Source organism: Diplotaxodon limnothrissa, linkage group LG22 (genome assembly GCF_057381915.1).
Source record: "Diplotaxodon limnothrissa isolate DT_005_m linkage group LG22, D_limnothrissa_male_GT1.1, whole genome shotgun sequence".
NCBI lineage: Eukaryota > Metazoa > Chordata > Actinopteri > Cichliformes > Cichlidae > Diplotaxodon > Diplotaxodon limnothrissa.
Window position 1 is genome coordinate 10,258,209 of NC_140616.1, and position 18,298 is coordinate 10,276,506.

An 18,298-nucleotide genomic window follows, 5' to 3' on the forward strand; every position below is an offset into this window, starting at 1 on the left:
CAGAGAACAAAGTGTTTAGTTATGACATCGTTTTACTGGACGCTGAAAGTCTTAAATTGGCGCATATCAGTCATCTAGCAACAAGAATTAAATGCTGTAGCGGATGTTAGACTTACTCAGAAATGCGGGGAAAATTTTATTTTTGAGTTCTGGAATATTTCTAAGTATTAAAGTGAATTTTTGATTAGGTTGATAATTTGTCAGGCCATTATCACCAATCAGCTATGTTTAACCCCTCCACCGCTGATCCTATGGTCCTCACACCAACCGTGACAAAAGTTTTCAGTTGCCCCCCTCCTCGACTCGTGTCACCTACCGCCCTCTTTTGTGTTTTTTCTAACACCCCCTCCTCACACCCGGCTCTATTCTCTGACTCATCCATACAAACTACTGCATCTTCTCTCAAAGTAACTCACTCCCCTCTGCACCTTCAGCCTGTCTCCTCTCTTCTCTCCATCCATCTCTAACCCCTCAGCTGCAGCTTGACGTACAGCCCGAGCGCCATCATGCTCTGGAAATCCCGAACTAAAACTGACAACGCGCAGGTAAAGTTTTATTTTCATTGGTGGGCTCTGTGAGTCTGTTATGTTTTATATAGAAGCGCGTAAAAAGGTGCACACGTCTTTTTAAAATGTATTTATTTTTTTATGACAGAAGATAATTTAAGTCGGTTCAAACCGTGAAATACTCAAGGTGTATTAAAAAAGTTGAAACAATTAAAATAATTTAGATTTTTAAACCATCCCTCTAAAATTTCGTGCGTAAAAAGACTAACTTTTTAACGTAGACGTTAAAAGAATCACGGGAGATGATTTCCTTGTTGAAAATGTGAATTTTTGAGGGATATTTACTACTAATAAAACCCATCTGGGGTCTTACTTCGTGCGCAAAGCCTGCATGATGCTATTTTAAAAGGCAACAATAAAGCTAACGGTACAATCAGCGTGGGGCAAAACAAGCAAGCGAAGGAATATATCTCTTTAAGAGAAGTGGCTCCTCTCGACCCCTCCCCTTATTCTGCCGGGTGCGCGCAAAACCTATAAGTAGTGCGCTCATGGAGAGGCTGCAGGACTCTGTGTTGTGTTGTACGCGCGTGTTCGTATCTGGCAGCTGCTTTTCATCTGCGCGTAAAGAGCTCCGGCAGACAGAGAGATAAGGAAAAGTAAATATCAGCACCTCTGAATTGAATGGACCTTTAATAAAGGCCTGGATTACATCTGGGAACATTTTTTGTGACACCTTATGAGCCGTGGGAAGCCTTCGACTCCCGTTGAATTTTAAATTTTGGGGATCTGTCCAGACTGGTCCAGATGTTAATCCACACCTATTCAGCTATGGTAAGTTAGACAGAGTCGTTCTGGGTTGTTTTTTTTTGTTTGTTTTTTTAGTATTTTCAGGGCTGCTGGTGTCTGTTAGTCGTTACTGTAACACAAATTTACAAGGATTTTGTTTTTTGCATTAGAAATGTCAGTAAACCTTATAGAACGTGCGTAAAACAATTGCAGCTGGCGGTAAAACAAATTAACAAAATTGGAGTATATTAAGATACAGAAAAAGACTTAAACAGTGCGTTGAATTCTTTACAGCAGCTGTCAGCTTACAGAGTAATAGTAATTCATGTTTATTGTTTTCTAAATCATATAAGATTTGTGGTTCAACCGTTGCTGTTAATTCGGTTTCCTGTAGAAGTGGTTCCAAAGAATCACAGATACTTCAAAAATTTGACTTTACTGACACTGCGCCGCGCATCTGTCCCAGAGATGCTCTTTGTCTGTCTGCACACGGTCACAGCAGCTGAGACAGTGACCATGAGGAGTCCACACGGTGGAAAGATGCTCATCTTTTTCTGTGTTTTGCAGTTTTTTTATATAGAGAGAATTTGGGGAATAAAATTTGAAATGCACAAGTACGCACAATCAGTATGAGTAATTGTAGTACTGAATATCGACCTTGATCACAAATATGAAAGCCCATAATAATATTAATTTAAAGTTATTAGGTTGCATTTCTTTGAGAGATGATTTGAGTGGGTTTTAATGGCCTGGCAGCAGTCAGTCTCTCTGACATGTTTTATAGTTATGTACCAAAGCGGATCCCGGCTTACATTCTGTGCAGCCGGCCTCCGGGTTCTCCCAAGGATCTTAATAAAAACGCATGGGGAACCATCCCTGAGCCACTGTGGTCCCAGTCTCAGGAACAGTCTGCCTCAGGGAATGGTGGACTGCACCTCAGTGGAGATTTAAAAAAAAGAAAAAGAAAGAAGAAGAAGAAACCCGAAGACATAATTATTTTCACTTTTACTTAAGGTGTCTTCTCATTTGTGGCCCATCAGTTACCTTATAATCTTACCTTTCTTCTCTTTCTTTATTTTTTCTTTATTATTTATGACTCTCGTTTGTTGACATTTTCGATATTTACAGTGTATTTTTTAATTTAAAAAAAACATTTTGCTGTTTGTTGTTATAAAACTTTTGCAAATATCTGTTTGTCTGTTAATTGTTTTGCCCATTCTTTCCTTGTTGCCCGAAATGCACTTTTTCATTCATCTGTGGGTGAAAGGCGGTGCACGAATAAAGCTGTGCCGGGCTGACCGATATCTGCTTTTAAGGCGGCATTTTTGGCAGGGAGATAATGGACATTGTTTCCACCACAACAGCATCGATCAGGTTGACCCAGCTTTGAGAAAAAAATCAAATTTCACCGGGATGCGTGTGTGTGTGAGCCCAAATGTAGGCTAGGGGACTACATGTTTGCGCACACACACACACACACACACACACACACACACACACACACACACACACACACACACACACACACACACACACAGCGTGAACATACTGGCATCTCTTTTAATAAGAGAGGTCAAACTTGTGAAGTCACATTGAATTATCGTTTGGTTTCGCGCGCCTTGCCAGCCTGAATGAACCCCTCTTTTGCTTTAATTTTCACTCGTGGGGTCAGTTTGTGTTTGTTGACGCAGTCCCTGATTATTTACAGATGGAGCCTCCTCCCGGAGCGACGTGCTGCTGTTGTTATTGTTGCTGTGCGTTACCTGTCCTTTGTGCAGTTCCTTGGTGGCAGTGACCTTTCTGACACTTTTCAACAGCGATGCCAAGGGCGTCTTCTGCCACGGCGCATCACTTCAAGCGCAGCTGCTATTTCCATCCCTCCCTAATGAAATGGAAATATTTATTTATGGATTCACGACTTTTATTTTGGACACATTAAAACTTTTTTTCATATTTTAATTTTGCGTTTTTGTGACTTGTTTGTTTCTTTTATTTTTCCTTTTTAAAATCTCGATTCCTTTATGGAAATAACGCTTTGGTTTAAAATATTTTTTCTCTGAGCTCAATGTTTTTAACCCTGAAACTCTGAGCACGTTGAGCTCCTGATATGAAACAAACTTTCTGATTCTCTGCAGGACCGCGCAGACGGACTAAGCGGCTCTTCGCCGAGCGGGCGCCTTTCCCAGCTGTCCTCCCTGAACCAGGCCGCCTACTCCTCGGCTCCCCCGCTCTGCCACACTCCGGCCTCAGACTTCCAGCCTCCCTACTTTCCACCCCCATATCCACAGTCTTCACTGCCATACTCTCAGAGCCAGGACTCTGCTTATTCCCACCTGTCAGACCCCTACCCCTCCATCAACTCCATCCATCAGCACCAGCAAGCAGCGTGGCACTCGCAGAGGTCGCGCTCCGAGGAAGGGGGGCTACTATCACAGTCTCACCGGGCTTTGAGCCTAGACCCCCGTCGGGAGTATCCAGCTGTCCCGCGGCTGCTGCACGGTCTCGGGGAAGGGGCTGCAGCTCTCGGAGACGGTCCTCTCGGGATGCACCTGGGACATCACGGCCTGGATGATCTTCAGGTGACTTTTTTGTTTTTCCGCTTGTGTTGCGTTGGCACTGCTGCTCGAGAAGTCCGTGCGTAAAAGTCAATCGGCACACGATAAAGACGCACGCATTTTTTCTTAAAACGCTCGTATTTGTTGTGCTTCAATAATTATCCTTTACGACAATGAAATATTTTAAAATTAGCTTATGTAAATAAATACTACTAAATTCTACTAAATACTAGAAAACGCGCAGTGCGGCGAAAAGGCCTCAGGGCAATTTATCTTTAATTCCAAATAAGAGTTTATAAAGATGCAGGCCACACTAAAACATCTACATAAAAAGCGAAACGTGTAATTTACAACTCTGGTAATTAATTTAAAATTATTTTTTATGTTATTTCTTTGTTTTTTTATTTTTTAAAACACCTTCAGAGCTGCAGTTTTATATTTTTCCCTAAAAATTGATACTTTAATTTTAGCGTCTGACACAGAAACAGCAAAGGAAACAGCAGCACGCTGATTTCTCAAGACAAGAGAAAAATATTCTTTAAATTTCTAAATCTCTACATCTTACAGTTGTCTGTTTTCCTGCTTTATCCGTTTGTGCTGGACATGATCAATAACGACATGTCTTAGATGGTTTTTATATCAGTTAATGTTTCAGTTTTATTACTTGAAATCTTTTTGTATATACGTTTTTTTTCTAAGCTTTTTTTAATGGATTATCCACAATAAAAACGATACCCTAAAATATGAATATAAAAAACTGCATTCGTTAAATGAATGATAGCAATTTGGCCTCACTCCATTTTATTATCCACTCCAGCATTATCCTCCGTCTCGCGCAGACACAAAGTGATTCTGCAGCCTTTTTGCCTTCTGCAGGTTTTTAGGGGGAGAAGAATAGTTTCTATGGTTTATTGAGCAGTCAGCTTCCCTGCAGCAGGTGCAGCTGCAGACGCTGTTTGTTGCCTCCTCGCAGAAGAAAAAAAAAACACACACACAGACACACACACACACCGAGACCAATTGATCTGCACGGTCATTAATAGAAAAGAAACGTCTGAGAGGAGCGCCGGGCGAGGAGTCAACCCGGGCATGTTGCTGTTAAACGCTCCCACTTGACAGGGACTTTTATTTGATTAATGGATTATATCCTCCGCGTTTGAACCCTCTCATAGTGTCAGCACAAAGGAGGCAACATGAGACTCGGGCCCTGCAACATGATTTTACTTTCAATCAGAGAAAACTCCAAATGTTTCTAATTTAGTCTTTGAATCGCTGAGCCACACTTCACTTATCAGTAAATCGCATTTTCTTAAGATTTAAAAAGATATATTTATTTATTTTTACCTAACACATATTATGCAGATGTATTAATGATTTTTATGTTGCTTTATGTTGCTTTTTCTGTCCAAAAAATAGCCTTTGTTCCAAACGTTTTATTGCTTTAGGCTTAAAAGAATTGAAATGAAGTGACATGTCTTCTTTTTGATTAAACAGAAATGTAAACTGCTTTGTGCGTCACAACTTCAACTCATTTACTTTCTCTGTTGCACAAAACAACTTGCACTAAATCAAATTTGCTTTTATTATTTACTTCGATATTGATGGTGCTCATATGTGCTGTGAGGGGAAAGTAAATGTTGGACCTTCCATCTTGCTTTGGCCTGAGAGAGACAAGCTGTATATCTCTGTGTGTGTCTCTGTGTGTGAGTGTGTGGTGGCTCTGAGGCCGGTGGATAAATGATAGTGACTGTCTGTCTGTCTGACACAGGGAATGGAGGAAGGATCAGCCTTGGGCATCCTCGACCACTCTGTCATTAAAAAAGGTAAGAGGTAGAAGAGCTGCGTGTGCGTCTGTGTGTGCACGTGTGCGTGTGTGTGTGTGTCAGAGAGCAAGAGAGAAAAGATCAATTGTGTATGTGTGCATTTGTGTCTAAGTGTGCACCTATATAATTGTGCCATACACGCTGAAGGGGATTTTGTGTTTAGGGGCACTCCAACACCAGCCTCTCTCACTCTCTTGCACTCTCTCTCTCTCTTACACACACACACACACGCACACATGAACACACACTCTCTCACACACTATAAATAATTCTGTTTTGCTATTTCATTTGAAGTCAAGAAGTCCTCTAATACTCAGCTGCAGACTTCACCCCAAAGGCACACATTCTTAATGAACTGTTCATGGTCATATGAGAGTGTGTACGTGTGTGTCTGTGAGTGTGTGTGTGTTAGGCTTAGAGTGAGGAGCAGAGAGAAGTGGGGCAAGGAAGAAAAGGGAGGGGAACATGATAAAAGAGGAGTTGTGGAGAAATTTGCAGAGTACGATCACACTAATATTACCGACTCCGAGTGGCAGAAGACACAGGGGCGCGATTAGAAAATTCATGTTGGATTTGTAGCTGGTGTCGAGCGCGATGCTTTGAAAACAGATAGACGCCCTGCTCAGGTGCATTTTTAAAAAAAGGGAGGTTTTGCACAAAAACAGGCTAAAGATGGCACCCACTGTGTTATGAAATGACTGACAGAATAAGAGAAATAACACTAAGCAACATTGGTTCTTTGTTGTATTTCTTTAGAACGAGAAAAACTTCAAATTTACCCATGCATGCACAATAAAAAAACAAAACAAAAACATTCTGTGCTTCTTTTACTGCACAAAACCTTAAAAATCCTAACTGGTCTGGCCGTCCACACCTTAAAGTTTCCCCCGAAACTGCTGCTTGATTTGGTGTAATTCTCCAAATCAAGCCCTGGGAGCGGCTTTACACATTTCTGGTTTCATTCAGACTGCCTGAATCTCTCTGCTGCAGTCATCTGATGAAGTGACAGTGATTCCACTTGTTTGCCAAACGCTTAGAATTGATCAATTACCGCAGCGAGACTCTCCACGGCGAGCACTCGCAGCAGATAGCAGAGCAAACCTAGAGCCCTCATGAATAAGAAAATCCATGGGGGAGAAAAAAATGAGATAGAGTATAAGGGGGGAAGAAGACAAGCAAGGAGGGAGAAGGGGGGGGGGGGGGGTACGACAAGTGGGAGGCACACGAAAGAGTCAAGCAAGAGAGTGAAAGATGATAAGAGAAAGAGAGGGAGGGGCAGGGAGATGACAAAGGAGGGGAGCTTTGGAGAAAAACTCTGCTGCTCTGCGGCCTCGTCGCCTGGCTAATCGGCTCGTTGTGAATGAGGCGATTTTAGAGATTGTGTGCAGTTTGGGGGAATCTGCGCTGCACAGCAGGGAGTTGCAAAGAGGCCACCCGCCGTTGAGCACCCTCTCAGTGCAACGAGGGAGCTGGCACGCCAGCGTTAGTACAGTTTTACAGACAATGTTTCTTTCAAAAGACTGAAAGGAGAAGATAGATCGCAGAGCCATGAGGCATGGAACGACCACAGGAAGTGAGGCTGAGGGAATTATTATTACATGAGTTAAATAAGTCCTCAACTTCAACCTTCAACTAAAAGATCTGATTCTTTCACATGAAAGAGACATACGTGCAGATTGATTCAAGGTTTCTTTAACCAGAGATTCTTTTGGATTTCTAAGATCTTTGATTGCTTCATTTTATTCCTTAACCTTCAAAATTTTGAGTCCTGATCATTGAGGACAGCTAAGCCTAACACTGTGTGTTATCGCAGTATGCCTTCTTCTTCTCCTCCTTCGGATGTTCCCTTCAGGGATTGCCTGCTTGACTGATTTGCATCCATCTCATCCTCTGTCACACCAACCCTCTGCATGTCCTTGGTATCTGAATATGAGATTTTTGAATAATTATTAATAATTATAAGACTCAAAATGATGAGCATCAAAATCTATTTATGCTCCCCTCCACAAAAATATTGGCTTAGGATTTAAAGTTTCTCGTCATCATCATCGTCATCGGTGATACTCAGACTAGAGATTTAACTGTGTGTATCTCACCTTAAAGGACTGGATCTCCTAAATTAAAATAAATAAAATAAAACAACATATTTCCATGTTCTTTGGTCACTTAAAGCGCTCATCACAAACCACATAATCCCCATTTTGAGACTATCCAGGGACCTTTATAGCCTGTCAGCCCTCATTTCGCTCTCTCTGTCTTCATTTCCTGTCCTCTCTCTACCGTTAACTCTATATAAACATGTCTATCTCTCTCACATCGCTTCACTAAATCCCAACAGTTTGAGTTTATTGTTGATTTTGCACGCACAACATTGCAGTGAAGGAGGATGGAAATATGTCTGTGCTGCTTATATTCAAATTTAAAAGCAAAATAATTCACCAAAGACAGTCTCTTCATAACTCTGGATGACATATAGTTAGCAGTTTTTATTACTGTGCACATAAATCGTTTCTAAAGGAGCATGCTGATGTTTTAAAAGTCATTTGGCCACAGTGTGTGAATACGGAGAAAACTGAATCTGTGGCAGGAGGCGAAAATTATAGACATATAAATCTGAAAACACTAAAGATTAAAGCACAATGAGAACACATTAAACAGACGAGGAGCAGATCTAAGGACTCGTTGTATCCTTCCAAGGAAATGCAGTCTTAAAGCAAATCGTCTGACTTCCTTCACTCTTCTCAATTCAGAGGATTTCTGCTCAAATAGAAAGTAATTTCATCATCGCCCAACATAAACATTGGAGAAAACAAAATCTGCCCCTGCCCCTGCTGCTCAGGTAGCAACAGGTACACTGAGTGTTACACCCGAGTAGCCTTCGATTGCTGACTCTGGCCAGTCACCTGAAGGTTTCTCTGTGTAACTTCTTAGCTCGATTTAAAATAGTTAAGTGCAAATTGAGCTCTTCGAGGTGCGAAGCGAAGCTATTTAAGAATGCGCAGTTAAAATGCAACCACCTGCAGCTTAAGGAACAGAATCAACAAGCAGCGCTCCAGAATTAGAGCTGTCGACGCAGGGGAGAACATTGCACTGAATAGATTAATCAGGAGGGGAGGAGCACGCTGTCACACAGTCATTCACACAACACAATCGTCGCCACACATGACATATGTTAAGATTGATGATCTGTATCCTTTTATCCCTCCTCATCCAGTCTTTGTTGCTTTAATAATCACCTTTCATCCCCCTTTTGCCCCACAGTTCCCATCCCGTCCAAGCTGAACGGCTCGTCCCTGTCCGCCTTGTCCATCGGTAAGGAGGGTCTCGGAGTGGGGTGCGTCTCCAACCCGGCAGAGGTCTTCTGTTCAGTCCCGGGTCGCCTGTCGCTGCTCAGCTCCACCTCCAAGTACAAGGTGACAGTTGGGGAGGTGCAGAGACGCCTCTCCCCACCTGAGTGCCTCAACGCTTCTCTGCTGGGAGGAGTCCTCCGCAGGTGAGAAGCAGACGGGGAACGAGAGGGTGCGACTTAGATGTAAAGATGTTTTTATTTAGTTGGGCTTTAAAGATTAAAGCACAAGAAAAATACAAACCTTTTCTTTTTTTAATGAATGGAAAAATGCTAACTTTACCTCATTAGGACCCAAAAATGCGGTAAAACGGAGCAGTCCCCAGCAGGAGCATCTGTTACTGGTTGAACTGGTTGAATTTGATCTTCTGTAACAGGGATGTCACACTAATTTTACATCATGGGCTACATGAAACCTAGTTTGATCTTAAGTAAGGCGTCAGGCCAGTGAAACTCTTCTTTCTGTCAGTGTAAAGAAGTTCAACTACACATTTAATCCCAGAGATAAGAAGAAGCTCCGACAGCCCGACTCTTTGGACTTAATTTGTAAGAAATTAATATGTAAAATTACAGAAAAGATTTTGGTAGCTTTCATGTCCAAGACTGTTAGGTAATTATAAAACAGAAAGTTTTTGTTAATTCACAGAAAATGTAAAAAAATAAAAATAAAAAATCTGTATATAATAATAAATTTCTGCATTTGACGGTGAAAAAACAAGAACTATTCTGTCATTTAAATGTTTATAATTAATAAATTTCTTTGGTATAGTATGAGTGTCCATGGAGGAGATCTTCATCTGTAGGAAAAAGCTCTAAAACATGATACAAAATACAGTTTAAAGTCCAAAATATTTGCTCTTCTCTAAATTTTCATGGGCCGCCCTTTGTGCCGGATTGAAGTCTTTGCTGGACCCATTCTCGCCCCTGGGCCTTATGTTTGGTACCCCTGCTATATAATACGCTTTACCTTCTAGGTGCTGCTTTATGACACAACACAAAGCAGGAAAATGCACATGTGACTTCTTTATCTTCTTCAGAGAGGTATAAAAAACCAAACAATAACCAGGATTTATGGGAAATGTAGTCTAGAAACACAACAGCACAAGAAAACTACACAGGAACTACATTTTCCGTATTTTTGACCTTTGAGCGTGGGATCAAGTTACCACTCCAGTCAGGCTCTTTTATCATCAAATAGAGGAGAAATAATAAACGAGGACCAACAATGACCATGATATTTAAAAATGAAATATTTATATAATGGCAATAATAAACAGAGTCTAATAATGTTTAATATTATGATATTATGAATTATGAATCACACAGCTGTCATTTCAGTTCTCTCTTCTGCACTTCATTAATATCTCTATTGTGAATTCTTTTTGGCCACATTAATCATGTCGCGTTAGTTATTGTAACGGTCTCACTCTTTACAATACACGCCATACATTAGGACGTTTCTGCTTTCAGCTTTTCAGAATAAGATTGATTTTAGTCTAACTACAGGACCAGCGCCGAGGACCCAAAATAGGTCATGAGACTAAATCACAAGAGAAGCAATGCGGTTTAATGAACTACGGCCTCGGGGCGAGAGAACAACTTCATGATTTGAGTTGCAGGCTGAAATACTTTGAGAGGACATAATTAAAAGATCTAAAGGGCCGTAAAAACCCAGTGCCTCCCCTGCAGAGAGATACAGATACCCCAGTGATAACAATACATCGCTGCCTATCACTTTGAGGTACCGCTGCTTAATCCACTTTATGCTTTTGCAGATTAAGAAATGAACCCTATTCCAATTATTTGGTACCTGGTTACTTTGGAAATTGGTGCAGTGTTGCAGATTTTGAAGATATTTGTTTTATTCTGTATGTTTGTTATGATTTGGTTCATTTTTATGAATAAATGAATTTATGAGAAATGAATATTTTAACGTGTAAAACATTACAGTTTGTAAAGTGGCTTAAACTCTCATATGATGCATAAATCAGTCCCTATTTCATATTAATATGAAATGTAGAAATATTTAAGGGATTTTTTGATAACACTGCCTTACTATGCTTCTTCTAAAGTAGTATTTTTAATGCAGAATATCTTTTTACACTGTAGAATTACTTATTTCATATATTACTGCCCATCATCTACCTTAAATTTAAAGGTTATTGCAAAGAAAATCGTATGTGTCTCCAAACATAAAGTCTATATGAATTATGTGTTGAGGTCTGAAGAGCTTTAGTAAATCAACAATGAGCAGGATTCATTGGCTTTAAATTTTACTTGAATATAAAGAGGCAAAGCAGAAAAACATTGAGAAGAATACTGGATAGCATCAGAGCTGACAGGGAACATAGGGAGAGTTTAGCTTCGTGCACACACACACGTACAGAGGGACACAAAGAAGCACACCACAACAAAAGTCATAAAGACAAACACACTCGCACGCACGCACACACACAAATACACAAGAAGCATCTCCTAAAACTGCTCCCTCTGTTTCCCTGTCCCCCCCTCAGGGCGAAGTCAAAGAATGGTGGCCGCTGTCTGAGAGAGCGTCTGGAGAAGATTGGCCTCAACCTGCCCGCCGGGCGACGCAAGGCAGCCAACGTCACTCTGCTAACATCTCTAGTGGAGGGTAGGAAAAACACACATGCAAACACACACGCACACATATATACACAGAGGCACGTACACATATACAGTGACCTGCATACATCCTGACAGATAGAGACACATATTCACACAGCAAAATCCCTGCGTGAGCACACATGAATAAACAGCCACAGCATGGATGGCTGCATGCGTGCGCACAAGTGCACGCACATACACACACACAAACACACACAAACACACACACACACACACACACACAGACATGGAGGGTGTCCTTTAAAAAACTGCAGCTGTAGCCAGAGAGCAGTGAACTGTTTGAGTGGTGAAAGTGAGCGAAGTGGTTAGTGAGTTTATCTTGACCTGACCCGAACAGTCAGTTGTGTATATTTAAAAGTCTTTATCTGAATAATTACTTGATTTAAACTAAACTGAAGCCCTGAACGTGAAAAAAACAACAACCCATAAATCCATGTGCAAATTTCAGCTCGAGCTTCTTTTTAATCCAAACTCCCTCTTCTCCTCGTTCAGGTGAGGCCGTCCATCTGGCGCGCGATTTCGGTTACGTGTGTGAAACAGAGTTCCCAGCCAGAGCCACGGCCGAGTATCTGTGCAGGCAGAGCGAGCCGGACCAGCTCCCAACGCGACGCAGCATGCTGCTCGCCACCAAGTGAGTGGCTGGTCTCTTCTTCTGCTCATTTCACTCTTGAATTAATCTTGCATGAAATAGCTTTTAAAGCATGAGGCTGGTGATATTCAGCGTTTCTTCTTGCTTTCAACTAACAAAAACCAGCGCCATTCTGTTTCTCAGAAGTGGTCAGACATGAAGATTTAAAAAGTTAGTTTGTGTGTTCTTTGTGGACTGCAAGAAGAATGATGAGATCATTATAGTTGCCATTTAAAGAGAACTCCTGTTAGGTATGAAGGTCTAACAGATCACGGTCGAATGCTTCTAAAAGGCTGATCTTGTTTCTTCTCAGGGAAATCTGTAAAGAGTTTGTGGACCTCATGTCCCAGGACCGCTCCCCGCTAGGTGCCAGTCGACCCACCCCCTGCCTGGAGCCGGGCGTCCAGGGAAGCCTCACCCACTTCAGCCTGCTCACCCATGGCTTCGGTACACCCGCCATCTGCGCGGCGCTCTCCGCCTTCCAGAGCTACCTGATGGAGGCGATCAAATTGCTGGACAAAGGAGAGGGTGGAGGGAAGAGCCACCACGACAAGGAGATGAAGCACCGCAAATAGAGGGAGGGGAACACATGTGTGGATGAATGCATGGATGGATGGATGAGAGGCAGAAGGGAAGAGAAAAGAGGGAGAAAAGACTTGACTGACACCCTCTGCATCTTTACCTTTGCCCTCAGGATACAAACTGAGACTTTTACCTCCTCGAAACCTCTATAGCCCCTCCCCTCTCACTGAGGAGGCGGGGCTTATGATGATATCTGTACTGTAATGTGTGTCCACAGCCACCTCGCTCAAAATGACGCATGGACCTCTCTTCTCAGTAGCTGGTTGGTGTCACGATGGCGTCTTTTCAGGATGAGTTTTCACTTATGGCAGTATGCTTTTGGTTATTTCCCCCTGCCTTTTATTTACTTTGGTAAACATGCCACTATTATGTGTGTGTTAGAAGCCCCCGCTGTCATCACACACACACACACACACACACACACAAAGAAAGTTTTAACTGAACTCATCTGGGAAGCGCCATAAGCCATATCCGAGACAAAAACCTGCTCTTTGCCCCTCTCTGGAACTTTGGAAGCCTTTTTGATCCATCCGATTGGACAAACCCAGCTTCCATTTGTAGTCCTTCATGGTGGGTGGTCATGGGAAATCGAGTTCTCTGGATTCTCTAGCAGCAAGGGTGAAGGAAGGCACGAGAGGCAGCTAAAGAAGATTTGTTTTCTTTTATTTTGAAGTACTGCGTGTTGGTAACTTAAGAAAATAACACAAATCATTTTGTACTTTCTGTGTATGTTTATTATTAATGTTATTACTGTTGTTATTATTATTGTATTACAGCATAAATGTAATATATTATTAAAGAATTAAGAACTGAGTGGTGGAGTTTCTCGTTTTTGATACAGTATAAAAAAAACAACAGCACCTTGAGGTGCAGCTGAATGGTACTGGCCACTGCTTTTATTTGCCTTGATTGTAAATCTCTGTGCCTTTTATTTTTATTGATCCCCATGGGCAAAGTTCCAACAGAAATGTCATAGCAAGGACTGCATCCAACACCTAAAGCTGCAGTAGGCAAAAATTTGCACGAGGCACAATAAATCCTAAATTTGAGGAAGAAACAAAGAAAAAAAACCAGCCTGTGCTCCTCTACCTCCCACCAGATGAGCACAGGGACAATGTATGTGCTTTATAAGAGGTAACGCATAAGAGCATACTGACTCCTGGCTTCACGCATGACTTAGACCCTGCTCTCAGAGGTGAAAGTCTTCAGAGTGTCAAACCAAATTGGCTAAAATCTTCAGTTACAGGCTGGTTTTTCTAAAGCTTGAAAGCAGAGCCCAGAGGAGATGCAGGAGTCTACTTCACTCTCAGAAAAAATGTCACAAAGCAATCACCCCGAGCCCAAAGTGACGCCGTTAGGACCAAAAGCCCAAACCCAAAAGAAAAGTTACATTTACATTATTAAACAGAAAATCAGTAGATGTTAGGATCAGTCTGTCACTGACAAATTTCAACAGCAGCCAGATACTGCTAAAAAAAGAAAAAAAGAAAATGAAAGGAAAACATTTTAATCAGAGTATCAAGTCAGTAAATATTCTGGGATATTGATGTGGTCAGCTAAGTAGACGAGGGGGTTGTTAATCAGTTTCAGCTGCTTCGGTGTTAATGAAATTAAAAACAGGTGCACTTGAGGGGCAACAATTAGACAACCCCCAAAACAGTGGCTAGGGGTCAGCGTACCTATAGCACGAGGCGATACTTGGACCCTACAGAGTGTGTGTTAGGTAATCTGGCTCCTCTGGGATGGCACATAAATAGAGGTCATTTCCACAAGTTTAGCTGTGTCTCACCACAGTCTCAAAAGAAGGACAGTTACCCAAGAGAGCTGGAGAGGGGAGGGAAATGTTGTTAACCCATTAGCAGCACCGGAATCTGCTCCTTTGTCCAAAGAGGAAAATGATGAGCACTGCACCTGTTTTCCTCCCCTCACCTCAACCGGTCTCAAAAGATAGCTGCCCCTCTCTGTGCCTGGTTCTGCCAGGTTTTTCTTCCTGTTAAAAGGGCGTTTTTCCTTCCCACTCTTGCCAAGTGCTTGCTCAAAGGGGGTTGTTTAATTGTTGGGATTTTCTTTGTATTATTTTCGAGTTTATAATTTACAAGTGGCTTCCGGCAGCCGTTGTTGTGATTTGGCACAAAATAAACAAAATTGAATTGAATTGATTTGAATTGCCAGACCTAAAAAATGGCCTCCAGCAGCACTGTTGTGACTGTCTCTGACCATTATTATTATTATTATTATTATTATTAATAAAAGCCAGAGAGAGCTTTTGGTTAGTGAAGCCATGTTTTAAATCCTTGATCTGAATCCTCGAAGCTTTTGTTCTAAAACCACATTCTGGATCATTTTCCTTTCTGATTCTAAAAATGACAGTAATTTCCAAAATAAATGTCTTTTTTTTCCCAATTGTACATGTACATAATCTCCTAAATGAGAATATAAACTAATCGAAAAATTGTTTACTGAGATCACAGAGAGAGGAAGCCAAAGACCGTTCCAACAAAAAGACTTCCAAGCCTTTCAAGAGGATTCAGCCTCTGGTGGAGGTTCAATAAAATTCAGATTTAAGGCACTTATACCTTGGAATAACTTTCGGACCTGGAAGCTATGTCCATCTTTTATACTTTCTATGGCTCCCCAAAGGCCCCAAAAACCGTCAGTGACCCTCTTTTGCATGCAGGCCTCCATCAGAGGCCCCTGTGGAGACAGCAGTGTCACAGCTGCAGCCCTGAGCGCTGTACCTGGGAGTAGTACGACCTCCAGCGCCCAACTAGGCACACCTCAGCTTCCCCTCAACCCATCTGTCTGTTCCACGCGTCTCCCACAGACCACCGCTCATGCTCAGTCCTTCACTTTATTTAACCAGAATGAGACGCTAAGCACAATTACTGCTTTCCAGGGAACGCACACATACATGTCGCCTGCTCATACATTCTCAAACATCTCTACCTGCCGTATCTCCCCTTCTCTCCTCCCATCTCATTACCCTCTTGTGTGAGCGCCCTCACCCCTCCCACCCCATCCCTTCATCTCCGTCTCTGTAACCTAACTCCCCCCCCCCCCCCCCACCACCACGCCTTTTCTCTCCCTCTATCTGACACTCAGCAGGGCCGCTCTCCATCTCTCTCTGTGCCTCCAGGCAAACATATGCTGCTCTTCCCGTCAGATTCCGGTGTGTTTGAGAGAGGAGGGATTGTTTAATGTTTATTAATCACCTGTCTGTGGCGGAGAGAGGAGATGGGATGATGGAGCCACACACACGCTGCCTCTCCCTCTCTCATACACATGGGTTTACAGTCGCTCTAACACACACCAGCTCAGCTGTGAGGTTGGCCTGGTTTTCTTATTTCCAGCTGCATGCAAGTGTGCTCGTTTACTGTAATGCTTCTGATACGCAGACAAAACCGATGAACTTCTTGTTTCAGCTTCTTGTTAGTGAATCACAAAGATTCCTTTCTTTTATTTCCACTTAAAGGTTCAGTACTGGACAAATTTTTAGCAATAAAAGGATTTAAATTAGATATAAAAAGGTAAAAATAAACATATCCAGGGTTTAAAGTGTGGACCGTGGTCCAGTGGTGGCCCTCTAAACCATTTAATGCTTACTGAACGCAAGCCTGAATACACTTGATTCATTCTCAGTTTATATTAAACTTTTACAGTTAGAAATCCATTTTTAATCTGTTTTTCTTTATATAAATTTGAGCTGTTTCACTTGATAAAGCCTTCTACTGTATTTTGTTGTCTCTAATTAGTTAAATGCATTTCATGATTTAGTTTTTCCTCATTGAGGTATTTATGTTGCCAAACTTTGCTGTTATTGAGCTATTCTTTAAGCTTTTATATTTAAGGCTGTGTTTGGGGGTTTGGCTACTGTAACAGAAATTCTTAAACTTTTGGTGTAAATGAAGGATATTTTATACTTTTGCAGCGGCACAGAATGATCCAAGGATGTATTTCTCTTTAGTATTTTTGCCAAAAAAATAGAAAAAAGTATTTAAAAACTCAGCTGATGTCCAGAAAAGTAACCACTTCCTCAATACCAGTGAAAAACTAAAAACCAGGACAGTGGAGATAATTAGCAACATAAACCACCGTCCTCTGAGCAGATAAACTGCTTTTTTTAGCCTTTCTAAACACCATCTTTGAATATTTAGGGAGAGAAAAAACTGAGACTGAGCAGACCAACATCGATCTGAAACTGTTTTAGCTATTGTAGCAAAAGTTTACGAGGTTCATCTACTTCTTTTTTTTTCCTTTGTGCCCCTCTTTAAAAAAAACAAACCCAAACTTTATCTACTGTTCGGACCTTGATGTAGACTGAATTGGTTAAATTTAAGTCCTCTTATGGAAATTTATAGCTAAAAAACTTCATAACTATTTTATACAAATGCACGAAATTGACTTTGGATGAGAATACTTCTCTTTAAAATTTGAAATGACAATCTCAGGGTGTATATATCAAACTGAACCAATCAGCCGTATGCAATCTTCTCAAATTTCAAGTGAAAATGTAGTTTATAATTTATTTGTATGTGAGGTTGTGAAGTCAGTTGTTCTTTGTTGTTAACCCTTCTTCTGATTACAATATGAACACTTTATTTTGAAAGCCCATTGACTGGTTTGACTGGTCTCTCTGTTAACACCAGAGTAGCTGCCCTGGTATAACCTTGTTATATCATCTTAAATGGAATCAGATTCAGGGGAAGTTGTGTTTTTGTGCTAGCTTTGAAATACCTGCTCACGTGATCAATCAGGACACCTGTAAAATGTAACCTGACTGATAATTAATGTTTAATCTCTTCCTGACAGGTAAATCAAAATGTGGCAGCTCATATTTAACAAACCACACACAGGGCTCACTAGCAAACAATTTCAGCTTGTTCAAAGGTAAATATCATTTAACAGATGCGCGCGGCGATACATTTACCGACATACATAATTAAATCAGTGAATAATGTTTGAGTGAAATCTCAGCAGAGGATTGGAAATCAGCTTGTGCTGCAGCTCGGATTGTGTAGACACACCTGAGATTAACACACCATAACTGGCTGAGCACATTTAACATCTGCCAAGTTAAGCTGTTAAAATAAAAATATATACTGGAGATATGAACACAAGTGTGCAGATAAAGGAAAAGTTTGTGTTTGGCAGAAAGAGAAGATTATTTAAAAAAGACTACTTTTAATGTATTTGTATCCAGAAGAAAGAATTACCACAAAATAAGCATTTTTTAAAGGTTAATACCATTACTTAAAAAAAGAAAAGAAAAACTCAATGAAATTTAGGACAGCGACAGACAAACAGTGCATGATTGTGAAGGTTTATTAAAGAAGTGAATGTTTTGGATTTTATTGAGTGTCAGAATAGTTTGCTGTAACCCTGCAGGTTGTTGTTTCTTTCTTTCTTTTGTTTTCTGGTATGTGGAC

At 41.2% G+C, this 18,298-nt stretch overlaps 1 protein-coding gene across 2 annotated transcripts; it reads left to right on the forward strand.

The window, feature by feature from the left end:
* The first annotated feature begins 506 nt into the window (after nt 1–506).
* Nucleotides 507–12,865, forward strand: tfap2e (transcription factor AP-2 epsilon). Of its 2 annotated transcripts, none has more exons than XM_085346044.1 (7): nt 507–545; nt 3,428–3,871; nt 5,616–5,670; nt 8,932–9,163; nt 11,530–11,648; nt 12,155–12,293; nt 12,604–12,865. In XM_085346044.1, the coding sequence occupies exons 1-7, from the start codon at nt 507–509 to the stop codon at nt 12,863–12,865; spliced, it is 1,290 nt and encodes a 429-aa protein (XP_085202170.1). The 2 variants fall into 2 exon arrangements, with proteins under 2 accessions (XP_085202170.1, XP_085202171.1); XM_085346045.1 differs by lacking the exon at nt 507–545 and adding an exon at nt 1,311–1,337.
* The last annotated feature ends 5,433 nt before the right edge of the window (nt 12,866–18,298 follow it).